The sequence below is a fragment of the Panthera onca genome, chromosome C1, assembly GCF_046562875.1.
Source record: "Panthera onca isolate mPanOnc1 chromosome C1, mPanOnc1 haplotype 2, whole genome shotgun sequence".
Classification (NCBI taxonomy): Eukaryota; Metazoa; Chordata; class Mammalia; order Carnivora; family Felidae; genus Panthera; species Panthera onca.
This window is the reverse complement of record NC_138346.1, coordinates 36,446,092-36,472,836: the sequence shown is the minus strand read 5'-3', so window position 1 is coordinate 36,472,836 and position 26,745 is coordinate 36,446,092. Positions and strand designations below refer to the sequence as shown.

The 26,745-nt window shown below is 44.2% G+C and overlaps 1 protein-coding gene across 3 annotated transcripts in view; it reads right to left on the bottom strand.

Annotated features, from left to right (window-relative positions):
* Positions 1 to 25,426, bottom strand: part of SATB2 (SATB homeobox 2) — a 194,324-nt gene extending 168,898 nt beyond the window's left edge. Inside the window, exons 1-3 of one of the 3 annotated variants that reach the window (XM_060622819.3) lie at positions 25,316 to 25,426; positions 21,655 to 21,736; positions 17,067 to 17,294 (exon numbers count right to left, since the gene is read on the bottom strand). In XM_060622819.3, coding sequence (XP_060478802.1) covers positions 17,067 to 17,235 — 169 coding nt within the window. In that variant the 5' untranslated portion in view covers positions 17,236 to 17,294; positions 21,655 to 21,736; positions 25,316 to 25,426. Of the gene's footprint in view, positions 1 to 17,066; positions 17,295 to 18,521; positions 18,625 to 21,654; positions 21,737 to 23,823; positions 24,457 to 25,315 lie in introns of those variants that run through there. The other 2 variants (XM_060622817.3, XM_060622820.3) reach the window with 2 other exon arrangements.
* Between the last annotated feature and the right edge of the window lie 1,319 nt (positions 25,427 to 26,745).

The following is a 26,745-nucleotide window of genomic DNA, read 5'->3' as shown; positions in this document are numbered from 1 at the left end:
TTTCAATGATTTAATACCAAAAAACAAATAAAATACAAAGACATCATGAATCATTTTTAACAATCGCACAGAGAAATTTTTTGGATGCACTAAGTTAAATAAATTATCAAAATTTATTTTGCCTATGTCTAACTTCTTTTACACAAAGCTCCTAGAAAATTTTAAATTATACATGTGGCTCATACTATATCTCTAGGAGAGCTGCTCGAAGCAATCTGTTGACACCAACATATACAATGGTTTTTCTGACACAGGATAAAGTCATCACAAACTGATAACTAAGACAATTGTGCAACTGTCTTGAGCATTTCTTGGATGCCCCTCAGTTATCTTCCCTCTGTGTTCCAGATCTTAGGAGACTTGAGGACAGATGTACTATTGGTTAAACTCCCAAATCTAATGTGGTATCTTCTCTGCATCATCGAACAAAGTGTAAGCCATTGTTTTATTCCTAACCACATTAATCCAAATGTTTTATTAAGGGAAGGGCTTCCCCCCCTTCCCTTCATTTTATTTATTTATTTTTTAATTTTTTTAAATTTTTTTAAAAAATTTATTTATTTTGGAGACAGAGCATGAGCAGGGGAGGGGCAGAGACAGAGGGAGACACCGAATCAGAAGCAGGCTCCAGGTTCTGAGCTGTCAGCACAGAGCCTGACGCGGGGCTTGAACTCAGGTACTGTGAGATCTTGACCTAAGCCGAAGTCGGATGCTCAACTGACTGAGCCACCCAGATGCCCCACCCTTCCCTTCATTTTAAAGAGCAATTGCAGTTTTCAGGAAATGCCACAACACTGGTGTGAAAGTGACCGGAGGCACAAGTATTCTTTGATGCCCTGGATGTCTAACCTCAACAAGGAAAGATGAAAGAAGATCCAGTGGTCGGGGTCTAGAGGATAGGATTCCATTGTTTTCCACCAAAGTCACACCAAACAAACCTCTCCCTTGCACAGCACCTCCTAACTCATCACATACACACTCTAACATACACAGGTACCTTTATCTTTCTCCGGGCCTTTACCCTGAGAGGAGGTATTATTATTCTCATCCAATAAATGAAGACACAAACTATGGGAAAATAAGTAACATGCTCAAAGAAACAGCGAGGCACAAGTAGAACAGTTCAGATTAGCCAACTCTACATCTCAAGCACACTGCTTTCTTGGGGGTGGAAAAGTACATTGGAAACCCACACCCTCAGAGATCTAAATGCTTGGCCTGGCCCCTGCACCACTTGTGATGTCCCATGGGTGACATGCATTGCTTAAAAGTAAATTCACCTTTTGACATGAGGTACTGTGCTAGGCAGACAGGAGGAATCAAACGCAGTTCCTACCCTTTAGTCACTCATAGACAAAGAAAGGCTCAAATAATGAGCCATACTCTAGTGTAGGTGAGAGTGGGCTCCAGCCTCTACCCCAAGCCCTTTGTCTCTTGGGTCCACCCTCATTCTTGGACCTGCCTCCTGAATAGCAGCAGCCAGTCTGAGATGATAGGAGGCCAACTTTTCTTCTCTCCTTCCAGGGGCTCCTGAAACTATCTGTTTCCAGAAGGAAGGCGGCCATGGGGCCCACTCCCTTCCCTGAAGCTGGCAGTGTATCTGGTTCTATCACCTGAGAAGGTCCTAGGGCTAATTGAAGATTACAAAGGCTTTAGGGCAGAGCCTCGCGTATCTGTTCTTTGTATAAAACTGAACCTGGAGTAAAGCACCACACTTAACAACCACCGCAATCAATAAATCATAGAACCCTGAAACACTGAAACAAATTCTACCAAGTAAGCCAAGCAAGGACAGGCTCTACCGGAGGATTGGGAGAGAAAGGAGTGAGGGGTGGCAACTATCCTAGTGCAAATGTATTAGAAAAACAAAACAATTTACTTTCTCTACAACCTCATTCTCCCTTCCCTTTCCTTTTGTCTCTCCCTTTCTATTTCTATCACACACATGGACACACACACACATACACCGAGTCACACACACAAGAAGAAACCTCAATGTTAACCCCCAGTATTAACTTCTAGACACTTCCTCCCACTCTAACACAATAGAGACAACTCTGAGCACCAAGACTGTGGCAGGAAACAGAAAGGAAGAATAGGGTGCCCCTCACCTCCTTCTTGGGGTCCCACGCAAAATTTCAAGATGGATCAAGTGTGTCTTTCTTACCGTCCTCTTCTCTGTCCCTGCTGTCCCCTCCCAGGCACCCGACCTCCTGAGCCGTGGTAACCAGAGGCTCCACATTCCACCACTCCACTCCAGCCTCCCAATCCCCCAGGGGCTGAGCTCGAAAATTCCAAAGAGATTAATAGATAAAAAGATGCTACACTTTGCTATTTGAATGGTTTAGCAGTCCTTTAATCTCCTTAGATATATTTTCATTGTAAAATGAAACACATTGTATCCCACATTAACTTCTAATGGAAAGAATTTCAGGTGATGCAATTAAAAAAACAAAACAAAACAAAACATGTTTTCACCAGTCTTGGCATTGTGGGGGTGGGAGGGGAAGAAAAAATATTTGGGGGCAAGGGAGCCATCCACAGATGGACTGGAGATCCTCTGAGCTCCCCTAAACTGCTTTACTTTCCAAAGTTCCTCTCTGACCCTTGCTTGTGAGCAAAGATTCTCGGAAGGATTAATTCATTTGCCATTGCTGTTGGTTTTCTTTCTTCAGTCTCACTAAAGAGGAAGCAAGAGCTGACAGAGGTTGGTGACCTGTGTGGTTCAAAGGTGGAGGAACACAGTTAATCCTACAATGCTGGAGAAGGCAACATTTGCCTAATAATTAGTCTATGGGCAAATGAAGCCATATATGCAGAAATTTGATTTCATGTTCATCCATGACCCAGGTGTTTGTAACTCAAGGTTAAGCCTCCAAATAAAAGTTTCAACCATAGAGCTCCTTGATGCCTCTCTCCCCTTGGGGAAGTAGGGTGAGGAGGTAAGACTATCAAGAAATACTGTATTCTCAGAATCCCGTCTAGTAACACCAGACACTACCTTGCAGCCCCTGAGGCAGATCTTAACTCTGGAAGATAAGAACAAAAATAGGCCAGGGGTGGGGAAGCCTCGTGAACTCTAGTCCTCTCTTCCTTACCACCCCAAATGCTCAAGCTAAGCTTCAAGCGGTAGGGGAAAGAGCCGGGTTCTGGTCTCCCAGGCCTGTCCCCAGACTGAGAGATGGAAACTCAACCTGAAGTCAGACCTGAAGTCTGCAGGAGAAACCCCACATCTCTCAATACTCTTCATTTATAGAAATGTGGTAGCAGGATCAGGTTGGCCAGGCAGTTTGCAAAACAGGATTTCACAGGCACACAGAGGCACAGTGTGGCTACTTATCTAAACAAAAAAGCCTGAGCTACACCTGGGAACTGGGCCATAGCAAGCCTGACCCAAGGAACTAAATTCCCTGATGTCGGGAATGTCCAGTTAGAGTGAATGAGAGGCCTGCCTTTACGTTCTCCAACATGGGCTGCATATAGATAAGTCTTCTTCACTCCCTCACTCCCCACTCCACCCCTGAGCCTGTCTTACAGCAAGTCCAAAATAAATGTTAGTTCAGTTCAACAAAAACGCTAATTCTAGCTAGAGGTTAATAACCACCATTAACAGGCAATGTCAGTTCTGGCTTTTTCCTGTGACTTCCCAGCTGAGTCTATCACATCACTGTAGCTCACTGCACCGCAGTGAGCATCGGCGTGCAAGAAAAGCTTTCTAAGAAACAATCCACACAAGTAGCCTTAGGAGCTTGCTCCATGTTCTCAAGGGGGATGTGCACCAGACCTCAGGGCTGTGTGCAACCACTGTGGACAGACATTGTTAGTTTATCACTAGGAAGGCATCACAGTCCATTGGTGAAGACTCAAGTGGCTAGCAGCACTGTGCTCTGTGACTGTACGTATCCTGGGACCCTGGGGGTCTTACCTGCCATCCTACATGTTCTGCATGGAAGGACTGCAATATCTTTTCTAAATCAGAGCCACAAAATGTTCGGTGATCGTGAATTAAGAAAAAAAAATTTTTTTTTTCTTTTAAGAAAAAAGTAGAATCTGTAAGTTTGATTATCACGGAAGAGTTCAAACACTGTTTGAATGTTAAACATTGTTTAAGTATCCTGTAGTTCAAAGCTAAATTTTTAAAGTTCTTTTCACAGTGGGTTATAAATGCATGTATTAAGTCTCAAGACTCGATGCCATGTTAAAACGACTATACTATAACTCATTAAGATTTCTGTCCTTCGTTGTATAAAATTTTATTCTAGAAGTTTCTGAGAAGATAATATTTCAGATAGTATTTAAGAGGAGATGTATTTGCTATTCCCCTCTCATTATCCTTTCTGGAAAAGCTATTTGCAACTCAGAGTCCCAAAAGTCAGAAAAAGAATCAATAAAAATTGCCTTCATAGTAACCACTGCTTCCTCATCTCAGGTTTTGAGCTTTGCCTAAATGTTGTTCTATCTAATTTAACAATTAAAATAAAAAATCTTTGATTGATTTCTCCAGTGTAGTGTTAAGGAAAGGTTAACTGTACTGAGGTTCACTAGCAAGAAATTAATAAAGGAATCAAGCACTCAGCTCTCAATAAGACAAGACTACCCAGATTTCTAGTGGGAATATTTCATAGCACAAGCATGTTTTCTTTGGGGAGTTTAACTCACCAAAATTATTAAAAATTGAGATCAAACACTGGTGCAAAACCCCAAAGGAAATCATACTAGAGTGGAGAGATTTTTATCAAATAAAAACCTGAAAAGGTGAAGTTTTTATAGTAAAAAATAAAAGGCTTCTCCTTACAAAAGGAAATCCTACTATGTTTAGGGATCAAACAGAAAAACATGTATGGATGTCTAATGTGTAAAAATCATCACTGTGAAGTGAATGCAGATTTCACAAAGCCAAGCTTCAAAAGACAAGCAGCCATCACCTAGACTAAAAGCCACTCTCATTCTTGTACCCAATAAATGCATCCACCGAGAGGTAACAGCAACCAAGCCCTGGAAAGGACTAACACTGGGGAAAGAAAAAGAAAAGAACACAAGGAGAGAGCAAGAAAGTCAAAAGCATAGTGTGTATTCTGCAGTTCCCTAAGGGTACACTGAGATGTCTGGATTGCAATACATAGGATATTATTATTGTGACTGAGATGAAGTTAATAAAACCCAGCATACAGACTGGGGAAACTCAGGTCCCCACTGATGGAATACTTCCCAGACAAGATATTTTAGGTATATATGTACCTCCGCAATTTACAGCAATCACTTAAACGAGAAAAAGAGAACAGAGAAAACTCATATATTATTTTTTCACTTTATGAGTCTAAGACATCCCCTTTGTAATTTATATAATTTCCAAGAGAAAATATTAAATTTAATATTTAAAAACCTAAAGAGATCACTTAAGCCACAACATATAAATCCATGAAGATCTTATTTTCATCCTTAATGTTATCCAAATGGTATCATCCAGCCATAGGAGGAATGTTATTCTGCTTTTAACAATCTTTGAGAAGTGTCATCCAAGCCCAAAGTGATTTTCCTCCCAGGGGAAAAAAAAAAAAGATAAATGACAAATCACAAAGGACAATACAACTTTCTACCTTCATTAAAGCAAAAGACCCTGGTAGAGTAGTGCACCTTTTTAAATCTGGGGTAATCCCAGGTATGAAACATCTCAGTCTCAACGATTCCACTTCTAGATCCCCTGGATTCGTAATTTCTTTAACTCTCAAATAACTTGAGCCACAAAATCAAGCATATTTATGTAGCCTCTGCCCCACCCCGAAAAGGCCACAGTTTCAAAGCAGACCCAATCTCACAAACTCAACACGAAATAACAGAAGGACGAGTCTTAAGATTTTTTTTTCAAAATCCACATTAAAGGAGAAAGGGGCTCCTTCTGGGGTGAACCCCAGTGTGGCCATGGTGCTCTGCCTGTCATGGTAAGAGCGGCCACTTTATCTTGGTACCACCACTGCCCGCATCTACATGAAGATGAAAGAAACTGTACCTAACAGTTCCCGTGAATATACATGCATCTCTTTATTTTGTTAACAGAAGTAAGATGGACAAATGATATGTTTTCAACGAGCAAGCCTGTGTTTATTATATATCTGAGAGGCTGGCGACAACAAAGACGACTTCGTGAGTTCTATCAAAGGGAAAAGAGAGCTGGACCCCAGAGGCTTTCCTTGGGTAAAGAGAACTGTCTCCCTCAAACTTGTTTTCCAGCTATACATCAATCTTCAATATAATTATGTTTGACAGAATATAAGCTCTTGGCAGTTAACTTGTTTACAATAAACGCTTAGTTTGGGTACATGGACTGTATTTCGGTTTTATAAATATCAAACACAAACCTACAACAGTTCCATTATGGGGCTGAGAATTATTTTGCTATAAATCTTTTTATTGGGGGGCCAAGGGAATTACTTTGCAGCTTGTTTTCCACTAACCACTTGGAATAGTGTGAAAAGAGGTACATTTATACTCTGACCCTGTGCTAATTGGAATTCTATACATTTCCATGGGAGAGCATACAGTATCAGTCCTGAACATGCAGGTTGCCCCCCAACCCCGACATTGTTGTCATGATGGTAAAAAAAAAAAAAAAAAAATACACATGCAAGCAAAATGGTTCTTGCTATAGTTTTCATACAGTTCTGATTCTCCTCAAAGTCTCTTGGGAACTAATGGCCATTTGTGACAGCACTGGCAGGCCTTCAGTGGTGAGCTCCAGTTTGGGGGGGTTTATAAGTTAGCTGTAAAAATGTGCTTAAGGCCCAAACTGACTATATGAATGGGCCTGTAAAAAGAGTTAGTTTTGCTGAATGTTACCTGGAGATTCATTTGAGAAGGGGAAAAAAAAAAAAAAAAATCAGGATCACCTTATTTACTCTTGTAAAGTGCCTTTACTTGGGTCTTAAATGTGTGTATAACTTACTTTCAGAGAACAATTTGCTCCTCTTATACCCCCTCGAAAATAAAGGGTGTTCAGTCTTCTAATACCACACCTGCCACATCTATAGCACAAAACCTTGTCTGAATGGAGCCTGGGAAGCTGAACTCCAGACAAAGCTTCAGGGGTACCCTGGCTTAGCCCCACTCCGTGAACACTCTTCTCCAGCATGCACCTTCATTAGCAAGCAGCATGCCTTCTGGGGTTCAGATGAGGACGATTCGTCCTTGCAGAGTTTCCTCACTTGTTTTTAATTTCACAATGACCTTGTAATCAGATTCCTATAATAGTTCAACTCTAATACGGTACTAATATTCAGAAAATACTCATTTTTAATTTTCCAAAATACCTACTACTGGGGAATTCAGGCACTTTATTGTTTAACAGTGAGATTCCAACTTCTTTCCTTCTAGTCAATGCTACAATTTCAGGTGACATAAAATAAAGAATTTTTTTGTCTCTCCCCTTCTGATAAAGACCTGAAACTGATTTATAAGTTTCAAGAGTCATCAAATAGGATTTTATTAAAAATTTTACCACATAACTTTCATACATGAGAAAGAGAAAGAGGAAAAATATTTTCATTGCATTATCAGCCCCACAGGTCTTTCTTGTTAATATCAAAAGCACTAGTTTACAGTGTGAACTAATGGAAAATTGTTAAATTCACCTAAAATAATCAATCTTTTTTTTTTATTATTTAAATAAGCCCTTTTAAGACTTTGACTATTTAACTGCTATTTACTCGGGGAAGGGGAGACATGGAGAAGGAGACTGTACAAAAAAAGAAAAAAACTTTTTTAATTGTACAACAAAAATTCCCTCCAAGGCAAAAAGACATTATGCCAAGTTCCACCCAGAATTAATGTTTAGGTTTAAATTATAAAGTCCAGAAAAAAACAGAACCACTAATAGACCCTTAAAGCTCGTGGCATTCGTCGCCGCTGTTAGGTTATGTAGATGCTAAAATTGAAAAACCCTTTGCTGACAAAAGTATTTTAATGAAGGTGCTATTAAGTAGACTCTCTGAACTGAATTTAAACAAAACAAAACAACAACAAAAAAGCCTTTTGAGCTGTTTGATATAAATTCCACTCTAAAGGGGATTATGCTTGGGACAGTTCTGGGATTATGAGACCTCCACCAGTAAGGGTTTACTGCCTATCTTATTCCTTTCATTTTAACATTCTCAGAAAGATTTTTAAATATTGAACCCAAGAAAATTCTTAGCTACAGATCAAAGAAATGTTCTCCTCTAACCCTGCTAAGGTTGTCCAAACTTTGGGCTCCAAATACTCTGATGGCCAACATTGTTTGTGGTTTTAGCATCCCCGCAATGAGCAGGGGTTAACTCCACTGTCTGGCTAAGTCCACTGTCATCACCAAAGTTGCCAGGAGCTCACAGTTTCTATGAATAGAGTAAGAAATACAGCCCAGAGTGAAAGAAAACTAGCCACTGATTTTGGCTGCTGCCGGCCAGCTCACTCTGAGTTGCCAGAAGCTCCACTCTGGGGAAAGAGGCAGGGAGGTTGAGCAGTGTGAAGGATCATGGACTTAATAATGGTTCCGATGATGGCCAATGGAGGCCAGAGCCTATATATATATCTCAAGTGACAGTCTATGCTGCCTGAGTGAATGTCAGTGATGTGTACACATGGAAACTCAGGGTCCCCCCACCGACCCCATGTGTGCTGAGAAGAAATAAGGGTGCTCATTATCCACCTTCAACTCTCTCTCCCCCTTCAGCCTGGTTATGCCTTCCAGAGGAGGAACAGCAGGTCCAGGATCACACCTAACCTTTACCAGGGCGAGCTCCGTCATCGGAGAAACAGTCATCATGTTTGTCTTTCATTTACAGAGGTTTAAAAGAAAGGTGGGGGAAGGGAGTTATACCTCAGGTAGAATATAAGAAAATGTGATTGCCCTTCTCAAACTGCATATAAAGACAAAATCAATGAGCACTTTTAATTGTCTCCTGAGCAACCACCTCCCAGGGGCTCCTTTAGGAACTTCCCAGGGAGGAGAAAGAACAAAATGGTCTCTCCCAAAACAGATTTTAGCTAATAAACACAGCAAAGTAAGTGAAAAGCATTTCAGTTATTCTGCATCCTCTCCAAGACTAAAAATTTGTACATTGTGTGACAGGTCCACCTCATTTTTCTTAATGATGTTTTTATTATTCTTTCACTCAATTAAAGCAGAAATGGATATTGCATCTTCTGACTGTATAATTGTTATTGTAATCTGTTTTCGATCACTGCTTGGGAAATGGGTCCAAAACAACATAAACTCTCCACTGCCTCAGAAGGCAAGTCATTTTCTTTTACTACGACACTTAAAGAGACATTTATCATGCTGCTCTGTTCACATCTTTGGATTATGATAAAAGAAAGTTCTTGTTCTGTTAACCAAAAAAATATAATGTTTTGAAAACACTGCTATGTAAACAGTTTTGACATGAATGCGTTTTCCTAATAAACTATCAATTTTGCCTTTCCTTATACATATAAAGAATTGGAACAAATGCAATAAAAATATGCAATTTTAACACAGGGACCAATCAGGAAATTTGAAAATCAATCATATTCAGTTATAAAAGAACTGATACACTCGTTTTCCAGCCAAATAGAAAAACAAGTAAAAAACAAATTTTTTTAAAGAAAGAAAAAGATATCTCTGCTTAATGTGATGAAATTAAAATTGTTTCTATGAAAAATGCAAATCACCTCTGTTAAATCTTAGTGCTTTGGAAACACTTGCTCTAACCAGAATCTTATTAATTTTTTTTTTTTTTTTCATATCTGTGCAAGTCTTCAACACATAAAGTCTCTGAGCTGCTGGGCACATTTCAGTAACTGTGTAACCATAAGTGGGCACGAAACAGTCTGGTGAGAAATGCATACTTTTTGATAAGCTTGCAGTGTTTCCTCTGAACTTTCTAATCTTTGTTGTTATGTTAAATGCTATCATTTAATAACCCACTGTGCTAAGACAGAACTCCATTCCAATGATAAGACAACTAGTGAAGGGCAGATCCAAATTTGCCTTATACCGTGAGCAACTAAAATTGAAATCTACTTCCCTTAGAGTTTTACTATCCTAATGTGTCATAACCACAAATAAAGAACATTCTTCGTACAATATGACTGCCCTAATTTGCTGATAACTTCATTGCAAGGTTCAAATTCTTGAAATTTCTATTAATGCTTTTTTTCTTCATCTTAAGCATTTGCCAAACTAGTAACTAAAATATTCACTAGTTTATTTTTTAAGTTTTAAAGGTACACACATCAGTGAAAATGGAAAAAATACATCCCATAGACCCCACTGCCATAATTATATGTCTAAGGCAATTTACTCCATATTAGGTCATTTTTACTTAGTTTTTAAAAAAAAAAATCCGGAAGAAGTAAAACTTTGTAGGTGAGAAGAGAAAGACAGAAGTGGTGGAAGACAATTTCTGATGCAGGCTTTCACTTAATTATACTGATTTCGCCACAATTCTTAAAATCACTTGCTATTAAACAGCAAAACAATTCTGCTAATTGAAAACAACAACAACAACAAAATTACAGAGATACAGTTCCATGCTTTTGAAAACTCCACCATGGAACATTTTTACATAAACACTGTGTAGCATGAAGTGCTTGTGAGGCTTGTTTCATGCAAAAGAAGAAAATAAATGTTTGGCTGATCACTGACAATACGGGAACCAATGTGACTTCAGAAAATGGAAAATAACATGCTATAGGGGCTCCGTCTGTGCTTTTTTGGAAGTCTGTAAGTACTCAACTGGCTTTTGTTTTAACTCATACCTCAATTCCTCTCAGGGCCGTCTACTTGGACTTTGAAATATCTATTGCGTTACCCGTAAGTAGTAGGATGATGAATCCTTTGTATATAAAAATCCATTTTTAACACATAGACATTCTCAAACCTCTATTGCACTTTAAAATAAAAGGAATTCACAACTCTCTTTACTGGCACCCTAAATTAATGCTAGAGAGCAGTGGTGATTGGAAGTGAGAAAGGCCCCACATAATCAAAGTCAGCAGAGGGAAATCACTCATTTTAAAATCACTATAAAGAAAAGAATGGAAGCAAAAAAGGCTAACTCTCTTCATTTGCTGAGCTATGCATAAAGGTCTTCTACTTGAAACCATTTTCACTTGTTTCTTTCTCTTTTTCCTTTCTCTTTCTTTCTTTCTTTCTTTCTTTCTTTCTTTCTTTCTTTCTTAAAAAATAATGAGTTAAAATGTATGGGTTAGATCCAATATTTCACTGCTGTTCTTACTCTTGGGGAGTAGGGGGTGGGGTGGGGAACGTGCTGCCAAAGCTTCTGAAAAGAGAGTTTGGGCTGCTAATTTTCCGTTCACAAAATCTAAATTCCCCTTATGCATCTCACACAACTCATGAAATAATATGAAACAGTATTATATCACTGCAAATTGAGACATTTTTATCAAAATAAAGAGTGATGATGCCAACATTTCATTTGTCATTCCCCACTTGTCACTTTTCACTGACAAACTGTTACACATACAACTTTTGTCAAATGCTCCATCTTTAAATATGCTCCAAAATGCCATTGTATCTCAGCACTCTTATAAGGAAGACAGCAAAAACCACTATGTTACCACACGTTAGTTACATAGGTTAAAAAAAAAAAAAAACCCTACTTATTAAATAAAAGAAGATAGAGGATTTTTTATTAATTCACATGCTATGTGGGATAAAGTTTAGATTCCTGAAAAAAAAAACAAAAAAAAAATTATGAATGTATTTTATTTACCTAATGTGAGATTATTAGTTACAAGAAACTTTGTTAATGGTGAAGAATAGGTTCCTTTTTAGCAACAGAAACCTAAACTCTCTAAAATGACCTAAAAAATAATAGAGTTTAGAACTCATCTAGCCCTGTTAATGTCTTTTTTACAAATGCACGTGAAGTCTCTACACTGAAGTCTCTTTTCAAAAAAAGAAAACTAAAGGTTTTAAATGATCAAAGTAGAACCACTACACTTGACTGCTTATGAGATATATTTTGCCAGATATACCAAATAATTACCCTGCTTTTCCTGGACTAAAACTGATTTCCATATTCTTAAAATAATGCAAATTCATATTCCTAGACCTCTAATAAATGATAAGTCTTTTTATATATACATAAATATAATATATATACAAGATATCTAAGACGTACAGACTGATTCTAGTCACAACCCCCTGGGAAAAGATTATATTGCTTATTTTCTACAGGGGTTAAAAAACAAATGTCTTAAGGGACATCTATGTAGTTCCAACACACACACACACATACACACACATTTCATTGCAGATGATCTTGAATATATAATGGTCAGTGGGTTTCTGCTGATGGAACACAAGGCTTCCAAAATTACTTGAAACATCAAATTATGCTCAGGACTTTGAGGGGCGGATACCCTATGTTCTGTTTAATGTGTATGTTCCATTGCATATATTTTTTTAACCAAGTATATCTTTATTTTAATAACAGGCCAAGGACTAAAAACACTTTAGAAAAGGGCTATTTTTCTACCTCAGCAAAACTACAGAGGACATGCTAGATTGTTGGATGACCCCAAAGCCTAAGTTCATTCTATTTAAAAGATCTCAAACCCTTAAAAAAAAAAAAAAATGTAGAATGTAAAAGGGAAATACAATCTTTTCTCTTTGGAAGTAATAACATGAGGCCTCCCTACAAGCAAAATGGTGTTCATCCTTGGCTAAAATGAATTTAATGGGTTTTCGTCATTTTACCCAGGTTGACAATATGTGTCTAAATTTCCAAGTATTTTATACATTTCAATACATCAATATCTATACTCTCTCATAGCTGTACTCCCTTCAAAGAGTAAAATGTCTGCCTACACTGCTAATATGGTGACTGCACCTGACCTGAACTGCATTTCTTTTAATCTAAAAGGAAATGTTCCACATGTAGACAATTAAACTAACTGTTGTTGTAGACAATGTTCAGCTCTAAATGAGGCCCTGCCCAACAATCGTGATCACATTTGCTTCCCTATTTGAATACATCAGTGTGTATTGCATAATGATTTTTTTCCCCTTGTAACAAGACAGTTATGTTCTTCAAAGGGCTGCCTATTAGCAAGAAGAATAGGCCTACTTTGGGTCAACTAGTTATAAGACAACTTTAACAGGCAATTCCTCAACAAGATTAAATCATGATTTTAAAAACAAATTATTTTTCAGAAAAAAAAAAAAGGAAATTTTTTTCAAAAAACAGCAACCATCTCTAAAAGATATTCATGGTGTTCAAACATTTTCCCCCCAAAAGCCTAGAACATTTAACACCAAAAAAAAAATGATCAAAATTCATAGGAAAATGAAAAATATCAAAAAGATTTCTGATGTTTAATGCCTCCTATCAGCAAATACACCATCTGGTATACTCAAGCGCTGTTCATTCAGTTTAAATAAAGCTGTCTGAAAGTTTTTCTTTAAGCCAAACATTTAAAAATGAAAATGCTTGTGTTAACAATGAATGAAGCACAATAATTTATTGCTATTAAAGCACAACTGGCCAGCGCCTTTCAGCAGTCCAGGAGGAAAGCAGAGAGCTTCGCTTCCTCTGCAAACTTGATTGGCATCACTTTCATTTTATGCTGTAGGTTTCGTGGCTGAAGCATTACACACAGCAGAACCTTTTAGGTACTTATGTTAATGGTGGCAAAAAGGATCATCTGATTCTTATTTTCGTCATCCTTAATAATCTTCTCTTTTTCTAAATCTTCAAATAGATCTGTAAGTTTTAATCAACAATTTCACAAATATAAATTTCCCCACCATTAATCATCCTTTTTCAAAATCCTTATGGAGTGAATTACTAGCTGAGAGGGGACGCCAATTCTAGTAAGTGAATGTTACCCAGCAGGGATATAAAGCTGTCAACACCACGGTGCTCTTGCTTGCTCTAAACTCTCTCCCAGCCTTCCTATGTTTTTTAAAGAGATATTAGCCTTTTTTTTTTTTTTTTTTTGCCTAGGGACTTTCTATAAAAGCTGACTGTCATACACATCTGAGCACTTATTTTATTACATACATGCTTTAAAACATAACTTAGATAAGAACAAACACATCCTAGAAGGTGTTGGAAAGACAAAGCAAAACTGATCTATGTTCTAATAGTCTTCTAAAGCTAACCACATTGTAAACAGCACACTAACTTTTAAGTCCCCTATTAAAACGCAACCTTGAGGACTGTGATAGTGTATCTACCACCTCAACTAGTCAAATCCAGACACTAAAATAATTTTTTTTAACAAACACATTCTCACCAAAAAACATACCAAACTCTCTGTCTAAAACCGTAGAATAAGGGCAACAGAATTTACTATTACAACTAAGGCATTCAGAAACATTTATTCACCTCACTGTTTATCAAAAGCATGGAAGATAAACTGCCATATTATTGGGCAACCAATTAACTTAATGATCTCCCCATTTTTAGAGGGAAAGCTTTTAAGAAAGAGAATCACTAAAGATTAACAAATGCGTCCTATCAAATTTTGAGCCCTATTTTTAAACCATCTCCATAACATTGACAAGACTGCAATATATCTGAAAATGATAATAAATGATATAGAGCTATAAATATTTTGTAGTTGTCTATGTTTATTATATTGCTTCATAAAGAACATTTAAACAAAAGAAGGTAGGGTGATAGAAATATAATCTATTTTATACTTAACCTGTTCAAAAAAAAAAAAAAAGTCTTTCAATGACAAAGAACTTCTAACTAGAAATGTATTTTAAACATTTTTAAAAATTTTAAATTTTTTTTAAAGGCTTTGCTTTTCTCCCATCTATATACATGATTAAAAGTTACAAAGAAATGAAATTGTTACCAGCTCAACATACATTAGGAAACCATATAAACTTAAACCCCTCCAAAAATATTAACATTCAATAAAAAACTTTACACTGTCAAAATTTTATGTTCTTATATTTTAAAGTTTTCTAAATTAAAATCTTTCTAAATAATCTACTATGCTATACAGAATACAATCTTTCTATAAATTTTTTTAAAACTCACCATATGTAAACTCTTTTAACCACTTCACTAGTAAGTATTAAACACAGTACTTACTGAGACAAGCTAATAGCATCTCTATTTTCACTTTGGAAAGCAACTAATAAGGCCTTTGACATGACTACATTAAAGCTCAGTAAAAGTGACGAAAACAGCTTGTTGAAACAAACCTATTATTCCTCTTGAAGACTTAATTTCACTTTATACCAGATTTATAATAAGTGGTCAAATGTGAATTATAGTCTCAGAAAATAAGAAACGCTACCACTGTTTCACACTAAATTTAGGTATTCCTGGTCAACAAAATTAGGGAGTTTCTTTCACAGTTCAATATGATGTAGGAATAAAGAAAACACTTTTTTTTCTAAGGAATCACAATTGTTAACAATTACGTTCTAAAATGTTTAGAGACTTCTTTCAATTCAGTGAATTTTAGCAGGTCTTCAGAAAGAAACCAAAATTCCTAGTCCAAGTTTTTTCTTTATGCATAAGGCCACTTTGAGAACACATCTCCTCCTCCAATGATTTCCAAGTTTTTCAATCAAATAGTATCAGCACTCGCATCATCTTACACTTGGTTTTACCATATTTGCTATATATTTTTCTTTCTCATATGCATATACTAAAATGTTACAAAAAGTCTGAAGTTATTGTTCCAGTCTCAAGATAGCACAATAAACACAAATTTTAAAAAGTGGGTCACAGAACTATCAAGTTATCTTTTGCTTCATCGAAGTGTATCTTTAAGCCCCTAAAAATAAAAGGTGCATAAGCCACAATGTATAGCCAAATCATTTTTTAAAGCTTTAAAAATTGTGAGAATGGGTGCTTCTCAAGGGAGATGATTAATATAAGGAACTAAGGCAAACCATTCTGAATGTCTACGGTGAAGAAATAATAATAGCAAACTAAGTAAAAATAGAAACGTGTTATTTTATAAAATGTCTTTTAACTCTTTAAAAGGGTATGGACGTTTAGACTTAAGTCTTTACTTTGAAATACAAACTATGGCTATTTAGAACATGGGGTTGGAGTTTATCACTAAGTTTTGCCATGGTTTTGTATCATTTCAGGTGGGCTCATATGAAGAATTATGTTAAGTAAGCTACTGCTGAAAATATTAGGGGGGAAACCTCTAGAAGCAAAAAAGATTTAAACTAGTGATTTATCTCAAACACAAAAAAACTGCATGCCATGTTGAATTGTGCATTTTGTATGCCAAAACTAAGCAAACAGCACATAAGCCTCAACATATTTTAATAATATTTAACTTTTGTACATATCGCTTTATAAAATTATTTTTCCTGACCACATTAAAGGAAAGTGGTTGTTTAAGTAGTAAAATCTCCAAAAAGTTTTCTTTAAATAATATTAAATTCTTGGAAAGGTAAACAGCATGTAGCCATTAGGACTACTTTGCTATTTTTTACCTGTTCTGCTGTAATTCATAACAAAACTACAAACGCGTAGGACTTTAAACTGTTTAGAAAATGGTGACCTTAAAGCTTCTAAGGGCCTGGCAGATTTCATGATGCTTCTTTATTTCCCACTTGAACTGTGGCAGGAAATATTCCCAGTTGTTACTAATTTATCTCGAAGGACTGTCCTAACTACAAAGTAACACCAACACTCCTGCTCCTGGGCATTAAAGACTAGTCCACAAAAGCGATCGCACCTCAACTTCATCTCTACAACAGATACTCTGAGGCAAAGCAAAAGAGTTAAATCACTAAAAAGCTCTCTAGGAAAATCTAGAAACAGTTAGCTGGCTGTGACATAAACCTGCCAACACCTCAGCACACAGTGGCAAAGTGCCCAAAAAATGCCACCCTCTGGGTAAACCACTTTCTTGTTTTAACTCTACATGAAGCTACCAGTTGCAGATGAGAGGCGACGGGGGCATTATTTGGCAACCTGGAATTCACTTCCTGTAATCCTACACCGCGACAGCGCCTAATCAACCTGAACCCTGACACCCGGGCCATTATCGCCGGGCCGCGGGGCTGCGCGCGCCTCCCCGCTCCGGGCTGTTACCTCCCACGGCCTTGGCCACGGCGCCGTTGGGCCTCCCGCGGGCTCCCATGGGGCTGCCGTTCTGCTCCAGCCGGGCCACCTTCACCGGGGGAGGCCCCTTGACGTCGGGGCTGCCGCTCCGCCGGTCGGGGCTGTCCCGCAGACACGGGCTCTCGCTCCGCCGCTCCATGCTGCTCCGACTCGGAGACAAAGTTCCCACCGGCAGGTCGCAATAAAACGCGCAGGGACCTAGGGAGGGGGTGGGGGGGAGGGAAGGGGGAGGGAAAAAAAAAAGAGGGAAAACCGCTCACACACGTGATAGACGTTCAGGCCAGTGGCAGAGCGCTGCACCAAGCCACACAAACTTCCTCCCACGCTGCCCGAGGGGCCCGAGCCGGGAAGCGGGTCCCCACCTTACACTGGGCGGCCAAAGGAAGCTCGAGGTGCTGCGACACTGCCCAGTTGCTCTCCAGAAGTTAGCCCTCGGTGACGGTTACCAGGCCAGCGCCCAGGGGCGCCCAGAAGTGGCCCATTCATTGGGACAGGGTTGGCATACGCCGTTCTCAGATGAGACAGCCTCGCCGTGTGGGGGTCAGTGTTGCAGAAGAAGTGAACTTCATAAAAAGGCATCTCACCCACTCGAGGAAGGGATAGGGGATGTACACAAGTCCGTAAGAAACCGAATTAACCACATGATGAATGTGCCGTGAATGGCGGGGCAGGAGCCAAAGGCCTGCCTTAAGGACTCCTTGAATCCCTGCTTTTTATCTTTACCGAGCAAGTCTTGAGACACAAACACACTTTGCACAAAACCAACCCTCACTCCACATTAATAAGCATCCCAAAACATTTGGAGGTATTCACCAGAATACTCTCCAGAATAACCTTCATCACAGTGGAGGGGGCTACAATCATTATTTTGGAATGTTCTTATCTTCTTCCGATCCTAAGTGATTTTTTAAAAAGCTCTTCAGCATAAAACACAAAAGCAAAAAGCATCTAAATTATTAAGAAGCAACCTTCATCAACCCCAATTTAAAATTTTTTCCAAAAAGTTTTCCTCTGGGTCTCTTGGCTGGCAGTGCGCTCCTCAAGGAACCCGCAGATCTCGGCACCCCTGGATTTTTTTTTGGGGGGGGGGGGCGGCAGAAGAGGAGGAAACACCTGATGAAACTGCACTCACATTGTCACTGACATCCCCGAGAAGCAGGAACCCTGCACAACAAAGTGCGCTAGGAATCCTCGCGGGCGGTCTCGCCGTGGGAGAAGCCGCATGTCAAGGAGACATGGTGGGGGTGGCAGAGGGGAGGTGAGAGAAGAGACGCGAAAGATGCAGAGACAGAGCGGAAGGGCTGCCCTACTCCCTCTGCTACGCTGTCCGAGAGGGCGAGCGCTGCCGGGAGGGAACTTAGCCGGACCCGGGGCTTTCCCCGAACTCCCGAGCTTGGAGTGGGAGTCCTCGCCCGGCGTACTTACTGCTCACAGTCTGTCTGTAACTTGGCTGGCTGAGGCTCTGTCCATGGAGCAAAAGTAGAGAATCCAGGGTGGAAAGTTTCTGGTGCGTCGCCTTGCAGTGTTCTCCTAGTCTTCTTTCCTCTTTACTCCTTCCCCTTTTCCTCTTTCCCAGGTCCTAACGTTTAAGGTCCTGGGTCAGGGTGTCTTCTAGTGCAGAGATGGTTGTTATGATGATGATGATTGGGGGGGGGGGGGGGGGGAGGGGGGTAGGGGGAGGAGGAGGAGAGGGAAAGGAGGGTTCCTCCAAAGGGGCACCCGAGCGAGCGGGGGAGGAGACGGCGGAGGAGGGGAAAAGAGGGAAGGAGGCTGAAAAAGCCTTTTCACACCTTCGGGAAGGAGACCCGTTCTGGAGAGAAAGGGCTGAGGACTGGGAGGAGGCGGAGGCGGGCCGGTGCTGCCGCTTCGCAGGTCTGCTAGTTCGCGAGGAGGCGCGGCCGGAGCCTTAGGGCCGGTGTCACCCAGAGCCAAGAAGGCGCAGGGACCCGGGACCGCACGCGGGAGGAAACGCGGCGGCTGCCCAAGCTGTCACCTCCAGCCTCTCCCCTCTCGGCCGCCGCCGCCAGCAGCCGGAGCCGGACTCACTGACAAGCCGCAGAGAGAGATACACTGAGAGGGAGATGATTATTAGTTGCGTTGAGTCATCAGGCAAAGTGAGTCCTTTTGGGTTGTCCTCGGTTTCCGATTTCTCCCCCTCCCCCTTTCCGTCCCCAAATCTAGCGCCTTCAAAATAATAATTTGGGGTGGGGGTAGGGGAAGTCTCTGGGTTATTTCGGGATGGAGGTTGGGGGGGGAAGATCTAAACCCAAGCCAGACTGGTCCACCGCAATGAAGGAGGAGAGTGGGGGGCGGGGAGGAGGGCTGGGGAGGTTGCGGGGGGAGGGGGGCCCCGCCTGGCAGGAAATTAAACATCAATCAATCAATCGCTGTGAGCCCGGCGACCCAAACAGCGGCGGGGCTGCGGAGGAGGCAGAAGGGACTGGCGAGGGGCGGGTGGGAGGCAGGGAGGAGGGTAGAGAAGGAAGGGGAGAGTCGGCGGTGGCAGAGAGGTGGGGCGAGGACCGCGCGCGTCGGGCGGCAGAGGACCGATGGCAGAGAACCGAGTGCCGCGCGAGGCGGTGGCCGAGGCCGGTGGGTGCGCCCGGGTGCAGGCGGGCGCTGGGGCTCGGGTCTGGTCCTCCTCCTTGTGGCGGGTCCAGGGCGCGGCCGCCTCGCCCAGCCCCGAGGCGCACTCGTCCCGGCGCGGAGGCGGCGGCGACACGGCGGGCGCTGGTTGCCTCGTTTCCCGGCGGAGGCGCAGACCGACGCGCAGTAGGCAACCACGGCTGCCTCGGCTCCCGGTTCGGCTAACTGCGCGGAGTACTTTCGACTTTGGAGATAGGAGGGCTATCGCCTCCCCCACCCACCGCCTCCGCCCACCACCCACCGCCTCCGCCCCTCCGAGCAACTTTTCCCGATGCCTGTGAGCTCCCCCTTCGCGCAGAGCCGGCCGTCCGGGCCCGCCGCGCCGCCGCACGCGCGGGGAAGGCCGCTTCTCTCTCAGAGCCGACGCGGCTGTGGGTCCAGAACAATAGCCCGGGTGTCCTGAGTGGCAGGAGTACCAGCACTGCCCGCCGGGCTGCGGGTGGGACAGGAGAGGGGGCTGCGTGGGGGGCGCAGGGCGGGGGGCATCCCTGGATGACGTCCCTGGAGCGCTCGCAGCGCCGGCGACATCTCGAGCAGCTCAGCCCGGGCCGCCTGGAGGCCGTGACGCGGAGGCAGTGAGGGCGGTGGGGCTGCCTGTCCTCCGGCTGCGGGTCTGGGACTCCTGGGACCCCAGGCGGCTCAGGCACTAGGCTTCGCGCGCGGGCAGAGTGTGCGGTGAGGACCCGGTCTCCTCGTCCCGGGGGAGGCCGCGCGGGGGCGTCCACAGCAGGTCCCGCGAAGGTGTAACTGAGCCACAAACTTTTGCCGACTCCCGCGGCCGCAGCCGCCCGCAGCCCGACTCCAGCCGCGGTGTTCATTTAAGGTGGCGCGAGCACTAGCCGAGCAGGCCGAGCTCCGTCCGCGCTTTTGTCCCTGAGGTCCCGCTTGGGCGCGGGACCTCCTTAAAGAAAAGCACGTGGGCAGGGGCCGCGGCCCCCGCAAGCCGCCTCGGGCGCCGGCTTACACTCGCAGTCCGGACCTGTGGCGGGAAAATGAGGACGCGTCCCCGCCCGCCTTGAGGCCAGTGAAGCCCCTCTGCTGGCGGCACCGCCAATCCCTACCGCACACCTTGTGTCTCCTACCTAAACCCCCGGACCCGGAGGACTCCCAACCATCTCGCTGCCTGAGCCGCCAGTCCCCCTTAAGAAGTGTTGGCTGTACGGCGGCGCCAGAGGGCCAAACTAAATTCGTTTTTGGGAAACGCGCTCGGGTGGTAATTCTGGAAATCTTGGGCTGGTGCACAGACAGGGGGAAGCCGCGTCAGCCTAGTGTGCCCGGAGGTAGGCCGCCGTCCACTCGCCGCACCTACCCGGTGGGCGGCGTGCGCGCAGCCATTCCCTCAAAAGCAGAGGCCTGGGAGGCGGGGGAGCCTCTGGAAGAGAAAGGGTCCCAGAAACTAAACCTGCCCCGGCCTCTGTCTCAACGCCCAGATCCCGGAGAATCCCGCACCCAGGCGCCGCCCACCAAGTTCCAAAGGAGTCCTAGGCGACCCGGGAGGCTGTCGGAGCCCAGCCGAGAAAGGAAGTGAGGCTTGATAGTAAATCTTCGGGGAACCACCCTGGGAGTTTTAGGCAGCATTTTCTTTTCCCTGCTTTTTATTCCCCAAATCCCATCTCCCCCACTTCCCTGAGCGAACGGGTTAGAGAAAATGCACAATTCGAAGTCTGTGAGAACAAAGTGGCTCGAGTAAACCAACTCGTGGTAGCTAAGGTTTTTGGCTGCAAAGAAACGAACTGTAAGTTTGATCAACAAACTTTTTTTTTTTTTAATCTGTAGTTTCACGTCGGAATGGGAAGGGGGTTTTGCAAAAAACAACTACCACTGTCAGAGTTTGAGCCCATTTTCAAAATGGGGAAAGACGCAATTCTTACAAATATCTTAACAACGATAATAATGCTGTTTCTTTCCTTACCTTGGTGTTGAACTGCAGAATCCTCCTCCGGATCAGTGTCCAGGAACTTAGAAGAAATGGTGATATTAGGACTTCAGTACTTCTGGAAAAAAAAAATGCAAATGGTTTAGCCAGGATCTTTCCTGTCTGATTCGTCACTATTATTATATCTGATGATGCGAATGGTTGGAGCGATTCAATCTTAAGTCATTAATGAGCTATTTTATAAACACCACTGTCTGAAGATCTTCATTTACATTTTGCGAAGGATCACTTCGCTAACCTCACATGCTTATGTCAACAGCATGAGTAGGAGACTTCAGTCACACTCATAAACAACACAGCGGTATTGTTAATGGGTTAATATTTTATAAAGCGTAAATATTTTATTATGTTTTGAAAGGAACTATTGATTCTAAATTATTAAACCCCTGAGAAGGGTGATTTAAATAAAGTATACAATTAAGTACAATTAAATGTACATTGTAGCTAGTTTGTTTTCACATTCTGCACCCTTTTTAAATTAATTGATTTTCTCATTAGTGGAGTTTCTTCTTGTCCGTTTTTGATAATGAACAAAGCTATCATTTTGGGCAAAAGAACTCAACACATAAAGGTGCATTTAACATAAAGGAAAATACCAAAAACTATGGGTTATTACTAGAAATGTATTTTGAATATTTGTAGATTTATATTTAGTAACACATTTTACAAATTTCTTTCAATTAAAAAAAAGAGAATTCTAGGAAGTTTTGTGATATATGCCCCGTGTGCGGGGGTTTTTTTCCCCTTGAGTTTTGTCCCTAATAAAGGCCTTTTCTGTTTCAAATTACATAAGCTTTTTACTGCACGACTTTTGTATTGACCTAATTTCGACTGAAGTAAGCAATTATTTTCAGCATGTTTAATTTTTACAATAAGAAATTTTAAATAACGTTTTTATCTTTTGCTAAAATTTTCCACTTTTTAAAACTAAATAAATTATGATTCAAAAGTTTTGTTTGGTTTCGTTTTATATTCCTCAAGTAGTTTACTTCCAAACATTTTTTAAACAAAATCACACTCAATAAAAGAATTGGTTTTCATTACTTTTTTTAAAAATAATTTTATCCAAAACGCATTTGTGCACAGATAGTTTGCTCCAGTGCTCAAACCATAAAGTTCATGTTGGGGGACATTTTTATCCCTCAACTTGCTTCTCACTGACGTTTTTTGTCAGGAATCTACTACGACGTCTTCCCCTCTCCTCCCCCACCCCCAATTTTTTCATATGTCATTTAGTCAAAGGTCGCCTGTCTTTCATAATCACACGGAGATTTGTTATTTTAAAAATCAACGGATCTTTATGCGCTGGGCTTAAATATGCATGTTTTTTCTAATTTCCATGTTCTCCCCTTTTCTCTCTATCTCTTGTCAGGCCTTTCTTCTCCTTTTATGGCCTGCACTTTTACTGACATTTCTTGATTTCACTCTCTCTCCACACCGAGGTTTCTCCTGCGCTAGCTCTTGACTCTGGCCAACCTTCCTTCCCCAATGACCGTTCAGGACGGCCTAGGCCCGACTGCCCGGGCAGAGGGTGCCGGCTGCCCGGCATGGGACACCGGCTCTCGGCTGGACTACCCAGACCTCTGAGGGCCCAGCATCCATCACCAGGCTTCCTGGATTTCAGGTCTGGTCACCCTGGCAAAGAGGCCCTCCCGGCGTTGCGCTGCTTCTTAGAGAACACGGGGAAGTTGTGCCGCGTTTCTCCTCCATTCTCGCACACACAGGCAAAGCTCTACGGGAATTGCCAGCGTCGAAAGCCTTCTATGGCTCCTAGGAACCCACGCAGGCCTGCCTCTCCCGCCCCCCTGCGGCCCCCCCCCCCCAACCCGGGCTTGCTCTGCTGGGGGCGAAAGGAGGGCGGGAGGGAATCGTTTCTCTCAAATGAAGCCCACACCAGTTCTGAAGCCAATTTCCGCCGCGGACTGTCCGGGGAGAGTTGGGCGACCAACATTTTCACGAACCGCATAACTGCCCCAGGCTTGGATTGGAAACTGGATGTGCCAAGGGGACTAGGGCCCGAGGCCAGAACGCCCCAGGGGAATGCGCCTAGAAGAGCAGATCAACTAGGGTGGGCTCGAGCCCTTTCCCAGACTGCTCCGGGGCGTCTGGGGACTGACCAGAGCGCAGGGGGCGGGGGACACTTACTTCGTTATCCGCACGCCTTCCTCTTTGGCATCAGAGCCGGGCAATCCCAACCCGCGCCAGGCAAAGATAAATTACTCCTGGCTCCCGCAGCAGCTCTGGGGCCTGGGCGGGGGCGGAGCGGTGCGGAAGCCGTCGGGCCGCCTAAGGTAGGGGTGGTGAAGGTCCTGCTCCCATCCTCAAAGGAACGAGTCCCTGCGGCCTGGCGGAGAGAAGCGTCCCAGGGAGAAGACTGGTTGGGGATGGGTGTTGGGCAACTAGTTTGTGTTAGATGGTGAGCTGAGCACCCAGGAGGTCGGAGGATCCGGAATCGGGAACAGACAATGCAGAGGCCGAGAGGGCGGGAGGGGACACGCGAAGGTCTGCCCTGGAGCTAACTCAGGCGAGGACTGGAGCTCTGTGCACTGAGGCCCCAAATGTCGGGGGTGGGCACCGCCTGCCCCGGGTGAGGAAAGCGAAGGGACTTGTCTTGAAGGTGAGGGAGACTTTGGTTTGGAGGTGTGGAAGTGCTTCCTCCGCGGCCGCGGGTTGAGAGGCCCGGGAAGGCGGAGGGCCTGCGGGCTCCGAGCACAACTCCAGCGACACAAGACAACGCCCCCGAGCTCTTGAATCCTTTCACTCTTTTTCAGAGTCAAGAGCTTAATAGCTGGATCTCCTGCAGCATCTCAAGGAGATGAGAATGACTGCCCCGCTAATCTAGTTTTTTAAAAATAGAAATCGACTTTAAACGACCGGGAACAAGGCAAGGGGGGACAACACGAAACGCTAAAGGAGCTGCGGCTGCCGCCCCGCCCCCACCCCCGGGCGGCCTGGGTTTGAGCCCGGAATCCCGCTCCAGACTCGCTGCGTTTTCTCTCTGGAAACACCGAGCGAGGAGAAAGGGGTCTGCCCCATCTCTAATCCCGGGGCCCAAGGTAGCGGCGAAGAACCCTGCGACCTCGACTCGTCCTTACGGCCCCGTCGCCCCGGACCCCGGGTCAACGCCAGGGTCCCAGACCGGAGATAAGGCATCCTCTCCCGACAGCGCCACCGCGTGGGCTGCGGCCGAAACCTGCGGCGCCCGTTCATCCCGCTGCTTTCCCGAGCCGGCCTTTCCGCGTAGCCTCAAGTCCACAGGTTAAGGATGAGGCGGATGGGGGGGGGGGGGGGGGTGGGCAGGTCCCCGGCCCAGGCAAACCCGGACCACCCTACACAAGCACCCGCCCGCCAGGCAGAACCTCGGCACCCCAACCCCTTGTAATGAAAAAGCATACCTGGAAAGTCCAGGCCACGGCGCCCCACCCGTACCCCAGCCTGCAGGCTGGGCAGCCTGTGTGCTGAAATTCTCGCCCACCCCTAGCCAGGGCCAGCCAGCCCAGGAAGCCGGGTCCGAGGCGGCCCAAGCTAGCTCTAGCAGCTCCGGCGACGTCTAGCGACATTAGGTCCGCGCTGCTCTCGAACAGCGCGGGAGAGAGCGAGAAAGCCTGCTCCGGGACCCGAGGTGCCAAGCACTTACTGGGACAGAGGACGAAGCGGATAGTCGGTCTATTTGGCGGCCCAAAGCTGTCTGGAGTGGCGGGGACCCTAGAGGGTTTCCTTGGCTGGTGACTCGCCTGTTCTCTCCATCTCACGAAGCCCCACGGAAACCCTCTTAGTCCGTCAAGCCTTGACCCCCGAGTTAACGCCCGGGTGTCCGTGACATTGGTGTTCTGGAGCTCGGTTCTTCCCCGCCCCGCGGTGCCTTGCCTGGGGGCCCCGCGGCCAAGCCCAGCAGAGCCAGGCATCACCTCGAGCTGCCCCGGCGCTACGTCAGGATTTGAGAGTCCCCACGTCGGGCTCAGAGGACTTGAGTGGGTAGGCTGGGGCTTATTTTTAATAAATTCAACTGTTCACACGCGCGCGCGCACACACGCACACACAATTTGGGGACTGCCAGCTACTGAAAGGGACAACGACCCGGAAAGGTGCAAATTCACCTGGTGCCTGTCCAATTACAAAACTCCGAGCCCCGCACAAAATAGGGGTGAGCCCTGGAGGCCCGAGCAGTAACGCCTGGCGGCCATCAGCCGCACTCTTGCAGGACTCCAGCCTCGCGGCGAAAACACCGCGCTGTCGCGGGGGCCGCAGGGGCCGGTGCCCAGCCGCACCCGCCGCGGAGCCGCGCCGCCAGCTTGCTGAGTTCCGGAGCTCCGTGTCCGCCTGGCCTGTTCACCCGCACCCTCATCACTGGCTACCTGTTCGCTTCCAAACCCTAATACCCGTAGGCCATGCGGAGCTATCTCCAAGTGTGCCAGGCCCGGCACTCGTGCCAAGTGGCTCACCTCAGCGGGCTGCGCCTGCCTTTGCCCCCGGTGCCAAGTGCCGAGCGAGAGGCGGCGGGTCAGGACTGGGACGCCGTCTGCTCACCTCCAGGAGCCGACAGTGGGTGCCTGCGGCGTCGCTCGTCCAGCCCTGGGGCTGATTTAAATAACTAATAAGCTCAGAGAAATTTTACGAGGGGAACTTTTCCTTTTAGTATCAATAAAGCCTAGTAATTGGGTTCGTTGGTTACCTAAGCTCGAGTTTCCCAGTCTGTCTCTCTCTCCTCTCCTCTTCTCTTCTCTCTCTCTCTCTCTCATTCAAAAGCAACGTTTAAGAAAACCCGGCAACTGCGTGTGTGCGTTTGTGTGGGGTGTGCAAGTGTGAGTATGTGAAAGAAGTTGTTTGTTTCAAAAGTCCTTCTCCTGGAGAACAATCGTCATTGTCGCTCTGTGGTGAAGAGTTTTGAAAGGTGAACTGTTGTTATTTCAGAAGAGAAAAATGTTAACAACAATTCGTCTCAACACAAGTACAGCACAAGGAGGGAGGGTTCTAAAGATTTTTCCCTATGGATGTGACAAAGACATTTGCAATGCGTCCCTAATAGTTTGCATTTTAATCAACTTTTACTATATTTTGACTTCCACT